The 16608-nt window shown below is 44.1% G+C and overlaps 1 protein-coding gene across 2 annotated transcripts in view; it reads left to right on the top strand.

The window, feature by feature from the left end:
• The window catches only part of RFX4 (regulatory factor X4), a 172319-nt gene that overhangs the window by 58241 nt on the left and 97470 nt on the right, over window positions 1-16608 (top strand). For both annotated transcript variants that reach the window (XM_027541886.1, XM_027541887.1), the window contains exon 4: window positions 8730-8853. In XM_027541886.1, the coding sequence (XP_027397687.1) occupies window positions 8730-8853 (124 nt within the window). The remainder of the gene's footprint in view (window positions 1-8729; window positions 8854-16608) is intronic.

The following is a 16608-nucleotide window of genomic DNA, read 5'->3' as shown; positions in this document are numbered from 1 at the left end:
CAGTACACGCACGGACCTTCTGCAGTTTGCGAGGAAGTTTGGGGAACGGTGTCATGATGCTATTCCTGTAGAAACTCATCAAGCATCAAAGTCGCCATTAACGCCAATTACATCTCTTTGCTCCTAGAGCTTATTAAAATGCTTCATAGTCATAAACCACCTAGATACCTTGAGGCGAAGAAGCTCCAGTAAGAGAAATGAAACGTGGATAAGAATGTGGTTATTTTAGAAGGCTGTGGTCTTTGGCAGGTGGCTGCTTTGTTAGCTTAGCCTGTGTGAACCATGACTGACACCCATATGATTCAAACTGCTTGTCGTAGCTATGGTTTCAGTTAATGACGTGTATTTTAAACTTGATCTCATATTTAATCCTGATTCCATGAGTCACCAGACTTAGTGAGCAAACAAGCCACATAAACAACAAATAGAAACTGAGGCACAGGGGCTTAGGTCTTCCCTGGTGGCTCAGAGGTAAAGAATCCCCTTGCAATGCAGGAGACGCAGGAAACAAGGGTTTGATCCCTGGGTTGGGAAGATCCCCTGGAAAAGGGAATGGCAGTCCACTCCAGTATTCTTGCCTGGAGAATCCCATAGACGGAGAAACCTGGTACAGTCCATAGGATCGCAGAGTCGGACACGACTGAAGCGACTTAGCACAGGGGGTTAAGTAAAGTAACCAGTGAGTGGGGGAGCAGAAATTTACCTGGGAGCCTATGCCCTTGAGCACTACATTTGGAAGCATTATCCTTCTCACCACCCCCACCCCCACCCCCATAACTTGCCTTGTTGTCATTTATTAATCATGGGGATGGAACCCCCTTCCACCCATTCAGCCCAGTTAAACTTGAGGGCTTCCCAGGGTGCTCCCACTCTTCTCACATCTGGCATGAGACCCACACCCTATGTGCCCCTTCAGCCACTCCTTCAGTCCACACTCCATCATTTCCTGCCCCAAGTATTAAAGTCACTCCAACCTGATCTTGTTTGTTCATTCATTCATTTGACAGGTACTAGTGTCAGCCACTATGTGCCAGGCTTCATTAGTCCCCCTTGTCCAACAGGTACTAGGTGAGTTTTCCAGAGAATAAATTCCATCATGGCACTCCCATGCTTTGAAAAGTTAAGCTTCCTGTAGTTTTAAAGATCATATGCTTTTTGTAAGATGAATTCCAAATGGTTTGAAGTGCATGTTTGTTGAATGTGTCTATGGATTTTTCTCGCCAAAATTAATTTTAGGAAATCATTAGCAAAGATAAGCAAAAAGTGGTATTTCCCTGTTCTGGGTCTCTGGTTATGCACTGGTTATGGGCAAGGTTCCAACTGCCCAGGTTGTTCTTGTGTATGCATTAGACTGGAAAATGTCCCACAACACAGTGGCCAAAAGAGTTGAAGTAAAGTTTTCTAAGGAAATCCCTTAATGGAAATCTCAATAGTCTAAGATGAAAATTATGAGACCTGATTGGGTTGTTGTCTTTTTTTTTTTTTAACATTCTTTTATACTCAATCTATTGCTGGCAAATACAACATACTAAATTTTCAGTTAATGCTAGTTACTGTTGTTGATTACATTTTAAATTTAAGTATAGTTGATTTGCAATATTGTGTTAATTTCTGGTATACAGCAAAGTAATTCAGTTAAACATATATATTTGTTTTCATATTCTTTTTTATTATTGTTGATTATAGGATATTGAATACAGTTCCCTGTAGTATACAGTAAGACCTTGTTGTTTATCTGTTTTATATATAATAGTTGGTATCTGCTAATCCCAAACTCCTAATGTATCCCTCCCCCACCCCATTTCCCCTAGGTAACCATAAAATTGTTTTCTATGCCTGTGAGTCTGTTTCTGCTTTGTGAATAAGTTCATCCATATCGTATTTTAGATTCCACATAAGTGATATGGTATTAGTCTTTTTCTGACTTACTTTACTTAGTATAATATGATCATCTCTAGGTCCATCCATGTTGCTGCAAATGGCATTATGTCATTCTTTTTTATGGCTGAGTAGTATTCCATTGTATTTGATAACATTATTATTATTCCTACAGCATCCTAGAAACACCTGGGTATTCCTGGCTCTGAATATTTTTTTTTCCAGTTCTCTCGGTACCACTCCATTGCCTTCTGAAAATAACACTATCATAGTAACTTATTTTTTTAAATATTTATTTTATTTTTGGCTGTGCTGGGTCTTTGTTGCCACTCATGGGCTTTCTTTAGTTGTGGCAAGTGAGGGATATTCTGTAGTTGCTGCGTGAGGGCTTATCATTTCAGTGGCTTCTCATGTTGCAGAGCACGGGCTCTAGGGCATGTGGGCTTCAATAGTGGCCGCCCGTGGGCTCAGTGGTTGCAGTTCAAGGGCTCCAGAGAATAGGCTCATTAGTTGTGGTGCACATTTGCCCTGTGGCAAGTGGATTTTCCTGGACCTGGGATCAATCTGGTATCCTTTGCATTGCAAGGTGGATTCTTAACCACAGGACTATGAGGGAAGCCCTGACACTTGAGGTTTTATTTTCTCTATTTCATGCCCAGCTGTTGGAGGTCCATGCTTGGAGCAGGTACTTAAGCAAGTCACCAAGGATGCAGGCTTCCTCTTGCTTCTTGCACCCCAGTCTTTGTCCTGTGGCTTTTTATCCTCAAAGTGGCTGGTCTACATCCGGGTACTGCTTTTGGTTGTGGGCATCTGTGAGCAACCACTGAGGGTTCACCAGCACAGCTCCACAGTAGAGCTGGTCGCCTCTTACTGACAGCATACCCCGCCCACGGCTGGCTGTGCTCTTGCACTTGATCCAATTCACCCTGACAGCTCAGTTGGTAAAGAATCCGCCTGCAATGCAGGAGACCCCGGTTCGATTCCTGGGTTGGGAAGGTCCCCTGGAGAAGGGAAAGGCTACTCATTCCAGTATTCTGGCCTGGAGAATTCCATGGACTGTATAGTCCATGGGGTTGCAAAGAGTTGGACACAACTGAGCTACTTTCACTTCACCATGCAGCTGCTACTGGTATCATCTGCCCTGGTATACTTCCTTGCCCAAAGTCCAAGGTCCTGAGTACTCCCAGAGGGCCTGATGGCAGAGGGATTTTCTCTTGAAGCAAAACCATTCTCATAGTAACTCTTCAACTCTGGAGGTTGCTAACTCTTATGTCAAGCCATATTCTCCTGTGTGGCATTCAAGAATTCTCCGTGCTCCCACAGTTCTCTCGTTGTAGATACTGCTTTACACACCCCATTCTCCACTCAGACCAGTGTCTCCATCATCCAAAGCTTGTGCCACATTGGTCTCTTATCCTTGCTGTTCTCCTTGCCTGGAATCCCCTCCATCTACCTTGGCAGAATACCACAGTGGCTCAGAGTGTGAAAAACTCTCCCAGTTACTAGCTGCATGACCATAGGCAAATAATTTCATCCTCTGAGCCTCAGTTTCCTCATCTAAAACATGGGCATAGCACTTCCATCATATGGTTATTGAGAGATAATCCATACCCAGTGCCTGGCACCTAATAAGAGCTCAACAGATGATACTGTTTTTGTTGTTGTTACAAAGATGGAACCACAGTCATCTGTTCCCATCTTCACGGTAATTTCTCTGTTTTCCCACCTTCCTCTGTACCTGTGGTTGGGAATTTGTTGTGCTTCAATATTCTTATTTCTGTGTGTTATTCTCCCTCAAATAAACGGCAAAGTAAACTAGGGCATAGATTGTGTCTTATGTCAACACAGGAGCCTACAGGAGGCAGACAGGGAACAGAAAATAGATTGAGTGTAAGAAAAATAGTGAGGAGGGAGGACTCTGGCCAACCCCAGGGTGCATGTAACTCTGGCCAATTGTTGTCATGCGGGAATATGGGCCGAAAGCTGCCAGATCTCAGCCTTTTCAAAAGAAGCCAGAAATCCAGCTTCTTATGTGAAATGTCCTGAATTTTAAAAGTTGGGCCAACACTGTTCAGGCCAAACAAAGAATGTTTGTGAGACCCCACTTTGTGAAAGCTGCATTTTTCAGATGATCCCCACGAGTTTGTGCATAAGCTGGTTGTTTGGACCTTTGAACTTCACTTTTCTAGGGAGACGATACTGTGAATGGCATTTAGGGGTCCATTAAAAGGCTGACCCCCATTCACACCAGCCCCAAGGCTCAGGATAGAGCCTAATCTAATCTCTAAGTAAAACCTAATCTCTAAGTGAAACCATTTTTCCACAGGGTAACACCCTTTGAGTTCTGATTCATGATGCTGGGGACACACAGAATGTAAGCCGTTTCAGGACAGGGCCTTTGTTTTGGTCACCACTGATTCCTTAAAGTCTAGAACACTGCCTGGCACTCAAATATATTTGTTGAGTTGAAGATGACCTGTATCTTTATCTGTCTACGCTATGTGCTGTGTTAAGTCACTTCAGTCATGTCCGACTCTTGGTGATCCATGGACTCTAGCCCAGCAGGCTCCTCTGTCCATGGGGATTCTCCAGGCATGGATACTGGAGTGGTTAGCCATGCCCTCCTCCAGGGGATTTTCCCAACCCAGGGATCAAGCCCACATCTCTTACGTCTTCACATTGGCAGGCGGGTTCTTTATCAGTAGAGCCATCTCAGAAGCCCCTTTATCCACTGTCCACCATTCATCAGCTCTCCAAGCACAAACAAGGACGATTCTGTGTACCACGGCATCCCCAGCACCTGGTGGGTGATAAGAGATCAATAAATACTTGCTGAAGGAATGTATGACTGAAACAATCTATCCAGCAAACATTTACTGAGCACCTGCTGTGTACCCAGAAGTCTGCTGGACTTTAAAAACGCAGAAGTGAATCAGACACCACCCTAGCCTCAAGGAATTAGGTTGCCTAGAAGGGATTGCATCAACTATTTCCTGGAACACTTCTAAAAACTGTCAGGCGTTACTCAGCATTCCCCTTCCCGGAAGAAGGGGGAGTGGGTGAGATGACCTGGGACCGGTCGGTCAGCACAGGCGTCTTCACTCTTCTGAGCGTCCCTTGGGTTGTTTGGCTGTCTGCGTCATCCGCGCACTTGGAATATGAAATGATTGAGCTGACTTTCTCTCAGCCACATGTTGCAATGAGCCAAAGGACCACTGCCCTTTCAAGTGGGCACCTTGGGAGGCCGTGTCCTCATTCCTCTTCAGTTACGACAGCGCTGAACCACTTCTTTGGCAAGTGCCCTCGGAGAAAGTTAGAAGCCACTCGAGGACATTTGTTTCATTGCTTTAGCATCATGCCTTATTTCTGACCCCCTAGAAAAAATCACTGGGAGAAAAGGGTATTCCAGTTACTTAAGCCCTTAAGCTTGGTTCCAAATGACTTGGGATTATTTCCTAAAATTCAATTCACCATCAAAGGAGAAATATTTTCTGTTGGTGAGTTTATTGAACAGTGTGTGCCTCATGGTCTGGTGGCAGCAGGGCTCAAAGAGAAGTCCCCAAACTGTCATATGCCCCAGCAGTTTTGTTGAAAAAGAGGTTTAACCTTCCAATGTGTCCATGACAAAGGAGGCTGTTTCTTTTGGATGTTTACATTCTTCTTTTTTTATTTCAATAGTGAAAACTTTTATATTTAGACTTAGCCAACTGGACTCAGTTTAGATGATCCCAATTTTGTTTTCAATATCCAAAGTATCATAGTCAGGAGCTGGTCAAATGTATGCCTTTTCCTCTCCATCAGGTCTGATCAAGGTGTGACCTCAGCCACATAAATGTCATAGAGCTTCTTCATAGGCTGTTGTTTTTTTTTTCTAACTTTTTATTTTGTACTGAAAAGTGAAAGTGTTAGTCACTCATCGGTATCTGACTCTCTGCAACCCCATGGACTGTAGCCCTTCAGGCTCCTCTGTCCATGGAATTCTCCAGGCAAGAAAAAATACTAGAGTGGGTTCCCATTCCCTTCTCCAGGGTATCTTTCTGATCCAGGGATTGAACCTGGGTGTCCCGCATTGCAGGCAGATTCTTCACCTTCTAAGCCACCAGGGAAGCCCCATTGGGGAACGACAAATTAACAAACAATGTTGTGATAGTTTCCAGTGAAAGTGAAGGGACTCAGCCACACATATACTTTGTATCCATTCTCCTCCCAAAGAAAGGCAATGCCAACGAATGTTCAAACTACCACACAATTGCACTCATCTCACACGCTAGCAAAATAATGCTCAAAATTCTCCAAGTGAGGCTTCAACAGTACATGAACCAAGAACATCCAGATGTTCAAGTTGGATTTAGAAAAGGCAGAGGAACCAGAGATCAAATTGCCAACATCTGTTAGATCATAGAAAAAGCAAGAGAGTTTCAGAAAAACATCTATTTCTGCTTTATTGACTACACCAAAGCCTTTGACTGTGTGGATCACAACAAACTGTGGAAAATTCTTTAAGAGATGGGAATACCAGACCACCTTACCTACCTGCCTCCTGAGAAATCTGTATGCAAGGCAAGAAGCAAGTCAAGAAGGAACAGTTAGAACCAGGCATGGGACAACAGACTGGTTCCAAATTGGAAAAAGGAGTACATCAAGGCTGTATATTGTCACGTTGCTTATTTAACTTATATGCAGAGTACATCATGTGAAATGCCAGGCTGGATGAAGCACAAGCTGGAGCCAAGATTTCAGGGAGAAATATCTATAACCTCAGATACGCAGATGACACCATCCTTATGGCAGAAAGCAAAGAGGGACTAAATAGCCTCTTGATGGAAGTGATAGAGGAGAGTGAAAAAGCTGGCTAAAAATTCAACATTCAAAAAACAAAGATCATGGTATCCAGTCCCATCATTTCATGGCAAATAGATGGGAAACAATGGAAACAGTGAGAGACTTTATTTTCTTAGGCTCCAAAATCACTGCAGATGGTGATTGCAGCCATGAAATTAAAAGACGCTTGCTCCTTGGAAGAAAAGCTATGACCAACCTAGACAGCATATTAAAATCAGAGACATTATTTTGCCAACAAAGGTCCATATAGTCAAAGCTACAAAGCTATGGTTTTTTCAGTAGTCATGTATGGATGTGAGATTTGGACCATAAAGAAAGCTGAGTGCTGAAGAATTGATGCTTTTGAACTGTGGTGTTGGAGAAGACTCTTGAGAATCCCTTGGACTCCTCCCTTGGAGGAGATCCAACCAGTCCATCCTAAAGGAAATCAGTCCTGAATATTCATTGGAAGGAGTGATGCTGAAGCTGAAACTCCAATCCTTTGGCCACCTGATGTGAAGAACAGACTCATTGGAAAAGACCTTGATGCTGGGCAAGATTGAAGGCAGAGGAGAAGGGAGTGACAGAGGATGAGATGGTTGGATGGCATCACCGACTCAATGGACATGAGTTTAAGCAAGCTCTAGGAATTGGTGATGGACAGGGAAACCTGGCATCCTGCAGTCCATGGGATTGCAGAGTTGGACATGATTTAGGACTGGACTGAACTCCAAACTCCCCTCCCATCCAGGCTGCCACATAACACTGAGAAAAGTTTCCTGTGCTAGGTCCTTGTTTATCCATTTTAAATATAGCAGGGTGTACATGTCCATCCCCAGATCCCTAACTATCCCTATCCCTCATCCTTCCCGCCAGCAACCATAAACTTGTTGCTGAAGCCTTCACAGCCTGTTTAATTTGGTGCTGGTTGCTCCTGACATTCACAGTGAACACCAACGTGCTGTTGTCTTCTGTTTTCTTCATGGCTGACTTAATGAGGGGGAACTTGGTGATTGGATGTCTGAGTTTTGGTGTTTGGGTTAAAGAGGGGAAAAAAAACTGTCTAGTTTACTCTTATGTCCCCAGTATCTAGCACAAATTCTGAACATCTGAGTATTCAAAAATGTTTTTTGGAGAGGGAGAGTGGATGATAATGAAGTCCAACACCTACTAAGTGCTCACCACATGCCAAGCCCCATGCTGGTTTGTGTCACACATTACATCTGATCAACAATCAGATGCAACAGTCTGGCAGTTATAGTTGATACCTCCAGAAAGAAACTGAGGGCTGAGGTTAAATAACTTGCCCAAGGTCACCAAGCCAGCAAGTGCCAAAGCTGGAATTTGAACCGAAGTGGAAATTCTCTGGGCTTCCCTTGATGGCTCAGACAGTAAAGAATCTGCCCACAGTGTGGTACCCTGAACCCCTAGCCTATAGTTATTAAGAAGGTAATGGCTCTGGAATCATATGATATAATCTCAGTACAGCAGGGAAGGTGAGCCGAAAGAAAATGAGCAGTTTAGCCCCCTGCCGTGGTCATAAAACCTCTCTCAGTGAGCAGGTCAGAGCCCCTCGAGCTTCCCAGCCTGTCATGGGGTGTTTGTTTTCCCTGGCTGTCTCACTTTGTTGCTCTCATTAGCCAAGAAGCTCCAAGATTTTGACACCTATTAGAGACGGCTACACAGTGGGTAGCTTGGGTAAAGGGGGGCACCTGCAATATTCTGTATCATTGCTTGGAGTTGTGGGGAACCTGATTCACCCAGAATGCAGTCAGGTCAATGACCCCAAAGAGGAACGGGATTAAGAATTTGCATTGGAAAAGTGACCTGAGGTAGTACCCAAAGGGGCCAGGAGTCTGATCCTGCCAACTCCGTGCCCGACCTTAGGCATATTGCTTTGTCTTCCTGGGTCTCAGTTTTCCCATCTGTAGTAGAAGAGTTATTTCTAAGGCCTGCCCAGCTCTGGAGAAGGACTAGAAAGAACAGGTCCTTCTTGCTTGGGTTCTCTCATCACGCTTTTATTTCCCCAGGCTGGAGGAGAACTACGAGATTGCAGAAGGAGTGTGCATCCCCCGCAGCGCCCTCTACATGCATTACCTGGATTTTTGTGAGAAGAATGACACCCAGCCTGTTAATGCTGCCAGCTTTGGGAAGGTGAGTCCAACCTCACCTAGCTTATTCCTTTTCTTCCCCTTCTCAGTAATGGATGTGTAGTTCTTAACCATGTTTTAAATAATTCAAGTTTTTTTTAGGTTACCAAAGTAAATACTTTGGTTACTTTGCCATTAAAATGTCAAACAATTGTTAACAAAGTAGTACCAAACCTAATGCCAAAACAGAGTAATACCAAAGATCAAAAACTTCAAACAATTCAGACATGTTGTAAAATAAAAGTGAACGTCTACCTTGAATTTCCTCAGTACTCAATTTGCGAACAGTAACTTCTTTTCTCTGAGAGGTAGTTCTTGAACTGGAAAGTATGTTATGTGGATGTCAGTGGGACAGACTTGGGTTAGCAACGTGAGAGACTTGGAGAAACGGTGAAGAGGGCTTGCATCATCAGCGTGGAAGTCCGGGAGTCCTCAGCTGGAGGCAGTACAATCTGTCCTAGCACTGCAGACCTGACTGTTCTCTATCCACTTTTGATGAAAATACATTCCACACGTTTTCTGTAGTTATCTCTACAGAAAGTCCTTACCACTGAACATTCATATTCAGCAGCACAAGGCAGGCAGCTGGAACTTTAAGATTGACTTCATTGTACAGCAGAAACTAGCACAACATTGTAAAGCAATTGTATTCCAACGGAAAAAAAAAGATACATCATGTGTTTATTTGATAGATAAAAACCTAGATATTTTAAATCCTGAAAGCACTCAATTTGAGTCAATATGTCTAAACTCTTTCTCCTTTTATTAGCTTCTTTTTTTTTTTACCACATATAATTTTTTTTTTCCTGCATCTGCCAACAAAAAAAAACAGGCAGTCTTGTCCGGCACCATTATTCCTTACCAGTGTTCTGAGTGGGAGTGTAGTGGACTGAAACAACAGGAAGATGTTTAAGTTTCAGAAATTTCCTTATCAGATCCCCAACAGATATATCATGAGCAAGAAAAAAACAGCAGAGCATGTTAGGCCTGAAGCAACCACACCAGAGAGTTTGAAACCAAGTGGCTGAGAACTGGCTTCACTCAAAAAATGTGAAGATGCTCGGTGGTGATTTAGGGAGGGAAAAATGTTTGTGTGATGGGTTAATGCTGGTTCTCCAAAGTGAAAAGAACTTAAAAAAAAAAGTCAAACAACTTTTGCCGGTTCATTTATTCATTTGGGCAGTATTGACTGAGACACGCTGTGTGGGAAGCATTATGGCAGGCAGTGGGACTTAAAGGGAACCTGGTCTGGGTCCCCCTGTGGAAAGGCTCGCAGACTAGGGAGGGGGACTGTGAGCCCTCAGCAGTGGGAGAAGGAAGAATCCAGATGGAGAGCATTCCTGTTCTGTGGTCCTGCAACATTCTCTCGTATTCACATGCACCCTGAGTGACTGTGATGGAGAGTCCAGATAAAGCCTCTCAGATAGGAAGACAGGTTGGGTGAACCAAATGACCAAGAATCCCAGCTCTCCTGGACTTACCACATAACTTTTCTGAGCCTCAGTCCTGTCAGCTCTGAAAAGGGAATTAACTCCTGCATTCTTCCCAGGGATGTTGCAAGATACACAGGAGAGAATGGCGGTGGCTGATACGGCCTACCATGCTATCAGTCATCTGGTTGCTCAGATACTTAGTAACACCTACCATGTGCATTACAACTGTTGTTCTTATGAATTCTCCATGAGATGCTTGTGCACAGATACAAATAGCCATTGGTTAGCTTAGGCTTTGAAACAAAAACAAACCAAAAAAAGTCACCATTTCTAGAAACTCCAATTTGCCTGTGTAAGGACCTTCTATTCCTTTTTCTCTCAAATCTGTTGTCAGCTCAGGGTTTCCTTGATCTTGTGATCTAGGTAAAATCAATTTATCTCTGACCCCTTCCTCCTAGCACCTCCTAGACCCCCTCCACCTAGCATTCCAAGTCTTAAATCTGCCCCCAGGATTTCAACAAGTCCTAGGGTGTTTGCATCCTTCAGTTCAGTTCAGTTCAGTCACTCAGTTGTGTCTGACTCTTTACGACCCCATGGACTCCAGCACACCAGGCCTCCCTGTCCATCACCAACTCCCAAGTTTACTCAAACTCATCTCCATTGAGTTGGTAATGCCATCCAACCATCTCATCCTCTGTTGTCCCCTTCTCCTCCTGCCCTCAGTCTTTCTCAGCATCAGGGTCTTTTTCAAATAAGTTCAGTTCTTCCCATCAGGTGGTCAAAGTATTGGAGTTTCAGCTTCAGCATCAGTCCTTCCAAAGAATATTCAGGACTGATTTCCTTTAGGATGGACTGGTTGGATCTCCTCAAAGGGAGGAGTCCAAGGGACTCTCAAGAGTCTTCTCCAACACCATAGTTCAAAATCATCAATTCTTCGGCGCTCAGCTTTCTTTATAGTCCAACTCTCACATCCATACGTGACTATTGGAAAAACCATAGCCTTGATGAGACGGACCTTTGTTGGCAAAGTAATGTCTCTGCTTTTTAATCTGCCGTCTAGGTTGGTCATAACTTTCCTTCCAAGGAGCAAGCATCTTTTAATTTCATGGCTGCGATCACCATCTGCAGTGATTTTGGAGCCCAGAAAAATAAAGTCAGCCACTGTTTGCCATGAAGTGATGGGACCAGACGCCATGATCTTCATTTTCTGAATGTTGAGCTTAAAGCCAACTTTTTCACTCTCCTCTTTCACTTTTATCAAGAGGCTCTTTAGTTCTTCTTCACTTTCTGCCATAAGGGTGGTGTCTTCTGCATATCTGAGGCTATTGATATTTCTCCCAGCCATCTTGATTCCAGCTTGTGCTTCTTCCAGTCCAGCATTTCTCATGATGTACTCTGCATATAAGTTAAATAAGCAGGGTGATTATATACAGCCTTCATGTACTCCTTTTCCTATTTGCAACCAGTCTGTTGTTCCATATCCAGTTCTAACTGTTGCTTCCTGACCTGCATACAGGTTTCTCAAGAGGTAGGTCAGGTGGTCTGGTATTCCTATCTCTTGAAGAATTTTCCACAGTTTATTGTGATCCACATAGTCAAAGGCTTTGGCATAGTCAATAAAGCAGAAGTAGATGTTTTTCTGGAACTCTCTTGCTTTATCTATGATCCAGCAGATGTTAGCAATTTGATCTCCGGTTCCTCTGCCTTTTCTAAAACCAGCTTGAACATCTGGAAGTTCGTAGTTCATGTATTGCTGAAGCCTGACTTGGAGAATTTTGAGTATTACTTTACTAGCATGTGAGATGAGTGCAATTGTGCGGTAGTTTTCTACCTAGAGCATTCTTTAGGGTCACCTTGACTTGGGACTCCTCCCTCTATATATACCACCTCTCTCTATACCTGTGCTGTTCAGTATAGTAGCCACTGGCCACATACAGTTGTTTAACTTAAAATTAAAATTCAGTTCCTCAGATACACAGTAGCTACATGTAACTGTAGGCTACCATATTGGACAGTGCCAATAGAACATTCCCATCTGCACAGCAAGTTCTGTTGGACAGCCCTATTCTGCACCATCACGAGCTAGGGATGGCACTCAGGGTCTTCTTTGCTTTGCACAAAGCAGTCCACAGAAGGCATCTGTGATCCTAACAGACTGAAGTTTGCAGTGGTGGTTTACACCCCAAACATTGTCCCATGGAACAGATGTCCCCATCTCAGAATGCTCCCTGGTCCTCCTTCTGCCAGTTCCCCAAAGCTGATCCCAGCCCTCTCTGCTGCTGCATCCTTCCTCCTAGAGCTCCTTCTGTTCCCTTCACTCTCTCCTTCTTTCTTGGGATGACCTCCACCAATTTTCCTCTGCTCTCCAATCCTTGGTTCCTGCTGACATCTATACCCACAGGTCTCATTTATTCCAAATGGCTTTTCAAAGTATTTTTCCAAATAGTAAGTTTCCTCTCTAAGAATTACAGTGCCAGCTGCTTTCAGAATAGTCATTTAAAAAAGCATCCAAATGCCATCTTATCTTCAGTCCCAAAAGCAGGGACATACTCTAATGGAATTAAACGCATAAATGAAAAATGCTCTCTGCAGCTGCCTTGCCATCGATTTCAAGTGCACTGGAAAGGAGGGCTGTCCTCCCAGCCACAGAGGACAGAAGGTGCCTACTGAAGGTTTTCGCATTAAGTTTGTTGAATTGAAATCCCAGACACATTTGCCCTTCCTGAAGGCTCCGAGCAAGCTGCAGCTGCCATCTCCTAGAGAGAAAGGGACTAGTTGTTCTGAAAAACCTTGGAGGGGAATCGTGGACAGTCTCCCTTTGAGCAGTTCTGTCCGAACGTATGATTCATCTCTGAACTTTTAGCTCAGAACAAGCAAAGTTCACTATTTCGGCTTAGGTTTTAGAGAAAAATTAAACTGGTAGTCATCTTCCCATCTGACTTGTAAATGGGCTGAAATGAAACAGGCATTGGTAGTGAAGCTTTCCCAAAGTCACCTGGCTGAGATACTGTTCTCGATAAAGTGGATGGCAGCAATTGCTCTGCTGCAAGTGAGATCCGAAATAGAAATTCTTTCTCCAACACTGTGGCCAAGCTCCAAAAGCACTGGCTTCCAGTAATGTTGTATTGACTTTGGGTCCTGGAACTAATTTAGGAATTACCGAGAATGCTGAGGCTGCTAGCTGAACTGGTCTTGTGCTTGCTTGCGCTATTAACTAGGGTCGTGAAAGGTCACCCAACTTGGAGACACTTAACTTTTCTGAGCTCCCGTCTCCTTACCTTTCCTTGGAAGCATCCCTCACCAAATTACTGTGTGGATAAAATGAGACTGTGCTATGAGAACATGTTTTAAAACTAAAATTCTCTACCAAGGGAAGAAATCACTATCTAGAATTGGCTCCATTCCACTCTGTCTCCTCTGTTTTATTGTGCTCTATTTTTTCCTTATCACTGTCTGAACTATCTTATATATGTATGATGTTACTAGTATATATAGTTATCTGTACTGTACTATAGTTATCTGTACTGTATTATACTGCGTGTGCACTCAGTCAGGTACAACTCCTTGTGACTGCATGGACTGTAGCCCCAGGTTCCTCTGACCATGGAATTCTCTAGGCAAGAATATTGGAGTTGAGTGCCATTTCCTACTCCACGGGATCTTCACAACCCAGAGATCAAACCCACATCTCTTGCATTTCCTGAATTGGCAGGCAGATTCTTTATCATTAGTGCCACCTGTATTGTATACAATATATATATTGTATGCAATATGTAATTACATATAACTGATGTGTGTGTATATATATATATAAAAGTTGCTTGTGTTTTGTCTGTCTCTTTCTTTAGAATGGAAGCTCCATGAGGACTTTTTTGTTCACCATGCATGCCTAACCCCCTGGAATAGTGCCTGGCACATAGTAGGTCTTCAGACATTTGAAGACTGAATGATTTATATTATTGCTATTCACCAAGAACACTATGAATCATTCGACATATGGGAATTTTTTTAACCCATATGGTCACCATATGAAATTGGCACTGTACCCACTTTCCATTAGCCCACTTGCCAAGTAAGGATAAACTTGTTGAGGTACCAGTGTCCGTCCTTCCTATTCTGCCCTCTGACAACCTCGCAGGGAAATCCCGCATCCAACCATGGCATCAGGCCATTATCAGCCATCATATCAGTCCTGGATGGATTATTAAAACTCATTCTCTGCTATGAAAAAGCCCATGCATGTGTGCTTGGTCACTCAGTCATGCCTGACTCTTGGCGACCCCATGGACAGTAGCCTCCAGGCTCCTCTGTCCATGGGATTCTCCAGGCAAGAATACTGGAGTGGGTTGCCATGCCCTCCTCCAGGGGATCTTCCCAACCCAGGGATCGAACCCAAGTCTCTTCTCCTGCATTGGCAGGTGGGTTCTTTACCATTAGTGCCCACCTGGGTTCTCTCCAATTTAAAACTTTCACCTGACTTCCATGGAAGTAAGAGTCTCCCTCTCTCTATGCCTCAGAATTTGCTCTGTGAAAGGGGAGGGGGAGTTTTTTTCTTTCCTATTCTGACTCCTCCAGGGTTAGAGGAGGGGTCAGTGGGGGAGGGTGGCTAGAGGAAAACAGCTGGAGTCATTTTGCCCAGTCGGTGCTCTCCAAAGGCTCCTCCCAGCTATCAGTGTGCTCTGCTTGGATCCCCATCCATGTGCCTGGGTGGGTGTCCAGCAGTGTGTTTACGGGCACCTCCTGTGGGTCCCCCTCCACTGGCTGCAGGGCGGTGCTCTCCAGCTGACCTCCCACTGCCCATCACTCTCGCTCCTTGCCTGAGGATTCACCCTGTGGCTCTGGCCTCGTGCTGGAGGGTTTTGACCAGGTCTCTGCACACCTCGTGTTGCACTCTTATTCTCAGAGACACCCAGATGAGTTTCCACAAGTGTAAAGAGTGTGGAACAGGCCAAATGTACAAATAGAAAATGGCTTTGCTTTGTTCCTCAACTGTGTTCTGGCCAAACTGCCTTCCTGAACCCCTGATGGTTTTGTGGCAGGTTGAATAGCTTTTTGGTTATTGACTGAAAAAACAAGCCTCTTTTCAATAATGTAGATGCTCTTGTAGACACTAAAGTCCAGCCCAGTGCTCCAGTTAAAACTGCAGTCTCTCATTTACTTCAGAACTCCTTCCCCTCAACTCCACCCCATGAGTGGCCAGTTGATGGGGGTTGGAAACCTGAAATGGGGGCGGGGGAGGGGAATGGTTTGACCTTCTGCTCATCCCTGACCTTTCCTTCCTGCTGCTGGTGCCTCCAGGCTTGCCAGGGTGAGAAAAAACATTTCCAAAGGGATAGCCCTAGTGCTCCAGCAGAGGCAGGGAAATAAATATTTAGAGAAAAACAGAATTGTCAATTGAAACAAACACAAGGTAATAGGGATCAGAATTGGCCTACATCTGACATCATACTCAGTCAAACTACCCAATCTTATTAAAGACAATTCTTTTTAACAGATATTAGAAGTATCTGGGTGTGGGTATGTTAGTCGTGGAGTCGTGTCCGACTCTTTGCAATTGTGTCCGACTATAACCCACCAGGCTCTTCTGTCCATATGGAATTCTCCAGGCAAGAATACTGGAGTAAGTTGTCATTCCCTTCTCCAGGGGATCTTCCCGACCCAGGGATCAAACCCGGGTCTCCTGCATTGCAGGCAGATTCTTTATCGCTGAGCCACCAGGGAAGCCCTAGAGGTGTCTAGCTATGTATAATTATAAATACAGCATTCATGGATGTTTAATAAAATTAGTAAAAATAGCAAACACTTACATTAGTTCGGTTCAGTCACTCATTTGTGTCCGACTCTTTGCGACACCATGGACTGCAGCACGCCAGGCCTCCCTATCCATCACCAACTCCCGGAGTTTACTCAGTCTCAAGTGTATCAAGACAGTGATGCCATCCAACCAGCTCATCTTCTATTGTCCCCTTCTCCTCCCGCCTTCAATCTTTCCCAGAATCAGGGTCTTTTCAAATGAGTCAGCTCTTCGCATCAGGTGGCCAAAGTATTGGAGTTTCAGCTTCAGCATCAGTCCTTCCAATGAACACCCAGGACTGATCTCCTTTAGGATGGACTGGTTGGATCTCCTTGAAGTCCAAGGGACTCTCAAGAGTCTTCTCCAACACCACAGTTCAAAAGCATCGATTCTTTAGCATTCAGCTTTCTTTATAGTCCAACTCTCTCATCTATACATGACTACTGGAAAAACCAAAGCCTTGACTAGATGGACCTTTGTTGGCCAAGTAATGTCTCTGCTTTTTAATCTGCTATCTAGGTTGGTCATAACT

This window comes from Bos indicus x Bos taurus, chromosome 5 (genome assembly GCF_003369695.1).
Source record: "Bos indicus x Bos taurus breed Angus x Brahman F1 hybrid chromosome 5, Bos_hybrid_MaternalHap_v2.0, whole genome shotgun sequence".
NCBI classification, from domain to species: domain Eukaryota; kingdom Metazoa; phylum Chordata; class Mammalia; order Artiodactyla; family Bovidae; genus Bos; species Bos indicus x Bos taurus.
The sequence above is the reverse complement of the archived record's forward strand: the minus strand, read 5'-3'. Positions and strand labels throughout refer to the sequence as shown.